At 36.8% G+C, this 6,188-nt stretch overlaps 1 protein-coding gene across 1 annotated transcript; it reads right to left on the reverse strand.

Annotated features, from left to right (window-relative positions):
* Positions 1-5,048: 5,048 nt before the first annotated feature.
* On the reverse strand, positions 5,049-5,722 carry LOC110047524 (uncharacterized). Its single transcript, XM_020753274.2, has one exon. The coding sequence runs from the start codon at positions 5,544-5,546 to the stop codon at positions 5,061-5,063; it is 486 nt and encodes a 161-aa protein (XP_020608933.1). The 5' UTR covers positions 5,547-5,722; the 3' UTR covers positions 5,049-5,060.
* Between the last annotated feature and the right edge of the window lie 466 nt (positions 5,723-6,188).

The following is a 6,188-nucleotide window of genomic DNA, read 5'->3' on the forward strand; positions in this document are numbered from 1 at the left end:
AACTAAGGAGCAGTAAATTGCCAAGTACATTCCAAACTCCAGTTGAGGGAAGTGTTAAAATACCAAATTATCTCATTGGTGATCCAGCATATCCACTGCTTTCTTTCTGCATGAAAGAGTATGATGCTCGTGCCAGCAACGAACAAGTCATTTTAACAACATGCTGCGTTCCGCCAGAAACCAAATCGAATGTGCTTTTGGGCGACTCAAGGTGAGATGGTTTATTCTCACTACAAAAATGGACTTCAAGCTTTAGGCTGTCCCAACAATTATTTATGCATGTTTTGTATTGCACAATTATTGTCAGAAACATAATGTAAACATTGATGAGGATTTAGTCAGGACTCAAATTGAACTTATGAAGGAGAATGGAAGTTTAAGAACATTCCTGATCCAGTTTACTCTTGTGATGCGAGAGAAGGGATTGTTGTCAGGAGAATTCTCACAGACCTAGTAATGAGTAGCCTTTGACTTGGAACTCAAACTTTAACTTGCTTGTTGCAACACGTAAGTTTAAACTAAATAAGATGTCACTGACAGCAATGTCATTGTTACCGGCGACCTTTCACTCGATAAATAGACTCCAAATTCATCCAAAATGATCCAAAGGACAATCAACAATTACATAGCTGGCAGAATTACAGATTCTTTAATCTCCTCAGTAGGATAGAACCGTAAAACTAGAACGCAAATACATGAGAAATTCCATGAGAAACTGAACCTTTCGCGAGTACATGTGCAAGCCAAAATACAAGAAAATTTTACGACAATACAATAAATCAGAGCGAAAAACGAGTTACAAATACCTTTGTCCAGCGACGAAGGGCAATGAACTGGTCTTAAATCTTAAAGGATCCAAGGAAAAAATGATCTATTTTGTCACAAATGAGCAAGATAACTTCGATTGCCTTACATCTGGCGTTAGCAAGCACACGTGTCTTTGCCAAGCGCGCGCTAAGAACCTTGGGAATTTACCCAAGCGTCTTTTCGGCTTAACGTTAGTTACAATCATTTAAACTCCAACTTTGGTTTATGAGTACCACCTATGCCCAGCCTCAAAGAGCACTGGAAATGGCAGGAGGGAGCATCCTCCTGTTTTATCTGGGAAAGCGGGAGGGTATGGCTACACACAGCTACAAGGTGCTGACCTAGTTAATATTCTTGAACAAATCTAAAACAAATCAAATGTGAACTGGATAACCCTTTCACTCCCAGGAGTGATCACTTGATAAATTTTCCTTAGAATTTGGATACATTGTCAAGTAGATGGGCCATCATGTGGATATTGTCATATAATACCAAATTTTCATGAGAAGCAAAGGTATGTGTGGTTGAAGCTACAACAATCGAGATAAATCAGCAAAGCGTCAAGGCTCAGATGGGCATATTTTACATAAAAACCAACACTGGAGGCGATGAAAGTTCCAATCACAAGTACTGATTGATTGTTTACATGTATTTCATGCCAACGTTGATGATTCTCATAAACTAAAAATAATTACATAGCTAAAAGAACTACTATGAACATGTAAAAGGAATAACTACAAGTAATTACTATGAAATGCAGGATAATGTGAGGAAGCAACAACGATTTACAAAAAAAACCTCTGTACAAAATTCATACTGTGGGCAGAACCCACATATACAACACGACGAAAGAAAATGCATGTTCCTCGTAAAAACAACATAAAGGTAACAAATAATCCTAGTATCAATGCTCATTAATAATTCTAAACAACCCGGGACCAATATACTAAAAAAAACGCTGTAAAGTCATTTCTCTACATTTTGGGTAATTTCCATTTTACATGCACTATACACTATAATTTTTCTATGTGAATTCTATGCAAAACATATTCAATCAGAATTGGTATCACTTTCAAGCTATTTAAACACTATGTTGTAACTAGTTCAAAGCTATTTATATTATATGTTTTATCTATGTTGATTTGAAAAATATTCACCTCCATTAAAAAGCTCCTTATATCATATGTTTACTCTATTTCATGTTATTTAAGGTTACAGTATGCCTTCAGGGGTGTCTCGCACACAAGCGATGTAGTGCGTGCAGGTTAAGCTGTAGATACCTAAACCCCTATATGAAATTAAAGCTTATGGAGCTGGCTATCAAACTATACCAAGAATTTTGAAAGAAAATGAATTGTCAAATTTTTCACGACCACTAAATGCGAGCGCCCGAATCACCTTTCGAAAGCTACAAGTCAAAGCGAATTTTGTTTTTCGCCAAGTTAATTTTTTCCTCGGTTTCAGGGCCCAAAGCGCTTAAAAAACGTGTCTGCGTTTTGGCATATTCGATTGCAGTAAAAAGTTACAGAACATTTTCGAAATAGGATTAAAAAAATGTGGAGTGATCGTACAAAAATCGCTCTCGAAGAAAAAGTATTTTGAAATTAACAATTCCCAGACACGCTTTTGTAGTTTATATGTTAAACTAGCCACTGTCCAAATTTAAGAGCAATTGAACAAATTCCCTTTGAGTTATAACTCTTTAAAGTGTCTGCTTCAAGTGAAAAAATTTATTTGAGAAAACAGAGCTAAGAAAAATTTTCTGCTTCACAAACAAACTCCGCCCACAAACACCTTCAACTGGGTTCTCAGATATCTAAGCCAATCAGTGCAGGGAAAGTTTACTACCGTTAACCTCCTGGTGAAATTTACGCGCAAATCTCTAAAAAACTCTTGTGTTTCGCAATGCGCTCAAGGAACCGAAGGCAGAGAGATCATTTTTCTGTAGCTCGGTTTTTCTTGAAGCTGGTCTGGCAAAATGGGGAAGACTAAAAAGGATACGAACGCAAGAGTGGCTGAGCGAAGGAAACAAACAAAAGACAGCGCAGAGAGCAACAGTGTGTGGGCGACTGTGCATGGATAATATTTCAAATGGTCTCAAATGAGTCCGACGATTCGTCGATATCAGACTCATCAGAAGAGTCTCTGTCAGCATCCCTGTTATTGCTGTCAAGTTCCGAAATTTTTACAGAACCTTTCTTTTCTCTTACCACAAATATTTGCCCGCCTTATATGATAACTATAGCTTCATCCGCGTGGCGAACCCTCGCTTCTTCACTCATTGATGTATTTTCATTCGTTCTTCGCTGTTTTCACTTTTTCGAACCTGTCCATGGTTTAAACGTGGTCTATGTTTACTTATAACTTAATAGAGACACGCCTAATATCAAAAATGCTGGGTAGTCAGAACAACAATGCTGATCAACTGAGTAGTCAATTCGTGACATCCATATGGGTAATTCCCGCGAAAATCGTCTCAGTAGATTGCATACGCGCCATGGGGCTGTCAATCAAGAGGTAAACTTTTACTTCCGGTGAAAACGTAAAACCGCCATTTCTCCGCCAATATTTAGTCTTTTTCAAAATTTTTTTTCAGAAATTAGAGATTATTCTTCGACCACTATTTTGACCCAAAAATCCAAATTTGAAGAAAATTGTCAACCCGAAGGTATACTGTAACCTTAAAAGGTATGTTAATACTATTTGAAGGCTATTCATAGCATAGGTTCTCCTTTTGATGCTATGTAATCACTATAAGGGAATATTCCAGCTCCATTAAGTGTTATGTTAAAGCTATGTAAGTTGTATTTCAAATATATGCAGAGGCTATTTAAAGGCTATTTCATTTCAGTGTCATCAGCTAACTTCAAAATTCATTTGAATACATAGCTTTTACATAGACTATGTAAAGGTTCCATTTGACTAGCAAATACATAGAATTTGTTATTAAAATACATAGAGTAAACATATAGACAAAATAGAGTTTCAATAAGGCAGCTAACATAGTTTTCTAATACCCAAAACATACATTTTACATAGCTTACTGGCATAGCATTTACATATGTTGTACATAGTGTCTGATTCTACAAGGGAAGACACGCTAGAATGCTCTTAAAGAACATAAGCACGTGGTCCCAAGGGAAGCTAACACAACTTAAATTGGTTTCTTAAAAGAGAAGTGAGACGAGCAAAACAATAATAAACTGAAAGATTGTGTACTTACATATCTAACCCACGCAGTAAAGCCTTTGAGAAGACTTGCTAGACCTCAGAACAACGATGATAAACCTCCTTACAAAACCTACTGACTGTACAAACAAAACACGCTCCTACCCTGAGCGATTATAAATGTGAGCTAGACCGAGAGCCTTTGCGCAACAAAAGGATGAAATAACAGTAACCAAAAGGAATATCGGAAATGAAAGCAAAAGTAAACAAAACAGAAACCATAACAGTATGGTCATCAGTTAGGAGAATTAGCTTTTAGATCTCAGGAGTGAACAGGTTAAGAAATTTCCAACTTAATAGTTCCATATTGTGATAAAAAAGTAAATTTCAACTAATTAACAAGATTTATCTCTGAATTACTACAATAATATAAACAAAGAATATAAATAACAGCAGTTCAATGAGTATTGAAATTTCCAATTTCCAACTTTGTTGTCCAGCTGAGAGTTCAAAAACTGGTGTTATTTCCATTTGGTGGGTTGAAGTTGTGTTTGTAAAGACTAATCACTAGACTGATTACTTGTGACACCTATTGTTGGTGATAAAAGTTTCCACTTGGTTCTGGCTGGCTTTGTGGGCTATAGAACTGGGTATACACACATTCGGCTTCCTGAGGTGTAACTTGTACTGGGTTTTGATAGATTAAATTATTTACAGGTGCCCGTACTGTAGGTTGCAATGCTTGTGAAAGCATCTTAATTGATCTACAAACTCCAGTACCAAGATCAGTCATAGCCTTACTGACACCTTCAATACTTCAGGAAAAAATTTCTGTGGATTCCCGCATTGCCTCAGGCAGTTCCTTCCGAAATAGGGCATCTTCCTTAGCTTCTTTAATAAGTAACTGGTCCCTATGGGCTGCAGACAGCTACTTTTCTACGTGCTTCCTTTTGCTTTTGATTAGCCTAGGCACACAGCTAACTTTCTGTTTCCTAGTATGAGCCACATTGTCATTTTCATTACTACCACTAGTACCAAGCTCACTTGAAATTGCTGACAAACCTGCATTTTCCAAATCCAAGCTATTAACTTTCTCTTCTTCCAAAGGGACCTCCAGTGGCGTCATTGTCTTCCACAAGATCAACTCCTCCCACACCATAGGAAAGGGGTTCTGTGCCAGCTGAACCACTCGACAGTGTGATCAGTTTATCATAGAATTTATAAACAATTTTCCCACTGCCACTCCTACTACCACAAACTACAGCTTTTGAGAAATTCTGTCTGTTTTCTTTCACTTTTTCCATTACTCTCTTCTGACCTTTGGTTATCAAATCTTTTGACTCTTTTACACGATTTTTGGCTTTGTTTTTCTCTTCCTTTGAAAGGATGTCAAAATTATCCGGCAGTACTATGCTTGCTACAGGACCAAACAGAGATGCATCATCGTCCGCATAAATTTTTGTCATCTCCACTCGCAGCTCTTGATACTGGATTTGTTTGTCCAAGGCAAGGCTTCTATACTCCATCTTTGATTTATATTCAAGCAAGCAGTCAATCAACTGGCTTATCATCTGGGTTTCCGAGCGAAATCGCTTCAAATTCGAGCTGATTTGAACTTAGCGCAACACTATGTTGAACACGTGTGAAACCGTGTGGGGTCATGCATAGTTGAATATGTTTAGTCTTGGTAACCGGGATGGAGTGTGATGAGCTTTTCTACCTTCCTGAAAATGGTGAGTTTGAAGATTTCAAATGTCCTCCCTTACAGAAAATTAGTACACTAAAGTATACTTTGAGTATACTTCAAGTATGCCTCATTTGTACTTCCCACTGAAAAAGTACACTAGAAGTATACTTCATTTACACTTCAAAATAGAAAAGTAAAAAGGAAGTATATTCCTTTTTTATGCGATTCAAGGGAAGTATACTTTCAGTATGCTTCAAACTTTTTTACGAAGTGAAGTATACTTTTAGTATACTTCATAAAACATGAAGAAAAGAAATTTTTCCAACCAATAAGCACAGCTGATTAAGTATACATTTAAAGAGGCAATTAATTAACATTTAATATGTTTCATCAACACTTACAAAATAAGTTGTAGCAATTACTTCAATTAAACAATCAATTAGACTGCCTAATAAATAAATACTATTCATAAAAAACTAAAACCATCACTCAACGTGCAGTCTGATTCTGTCTGCGCAAAGCTATT

This window comes from Orbicella faveolata, unplaced genomic scaffold (genome assembly GCF_042242905.1).
Source record: "Orbicella faveolata isolate gen_17 unplaced genomic scaffold, um_ofav_v1 contig_46, whole genome shotgun sequence".
In the NCBI taxonomy this organism is placed as follows: Eukaryota; Metazoa; Cnidaria; class Anthozoa; order Scleractinia; family Merulinidae; genus Orbicella; species Orbicella faveolata.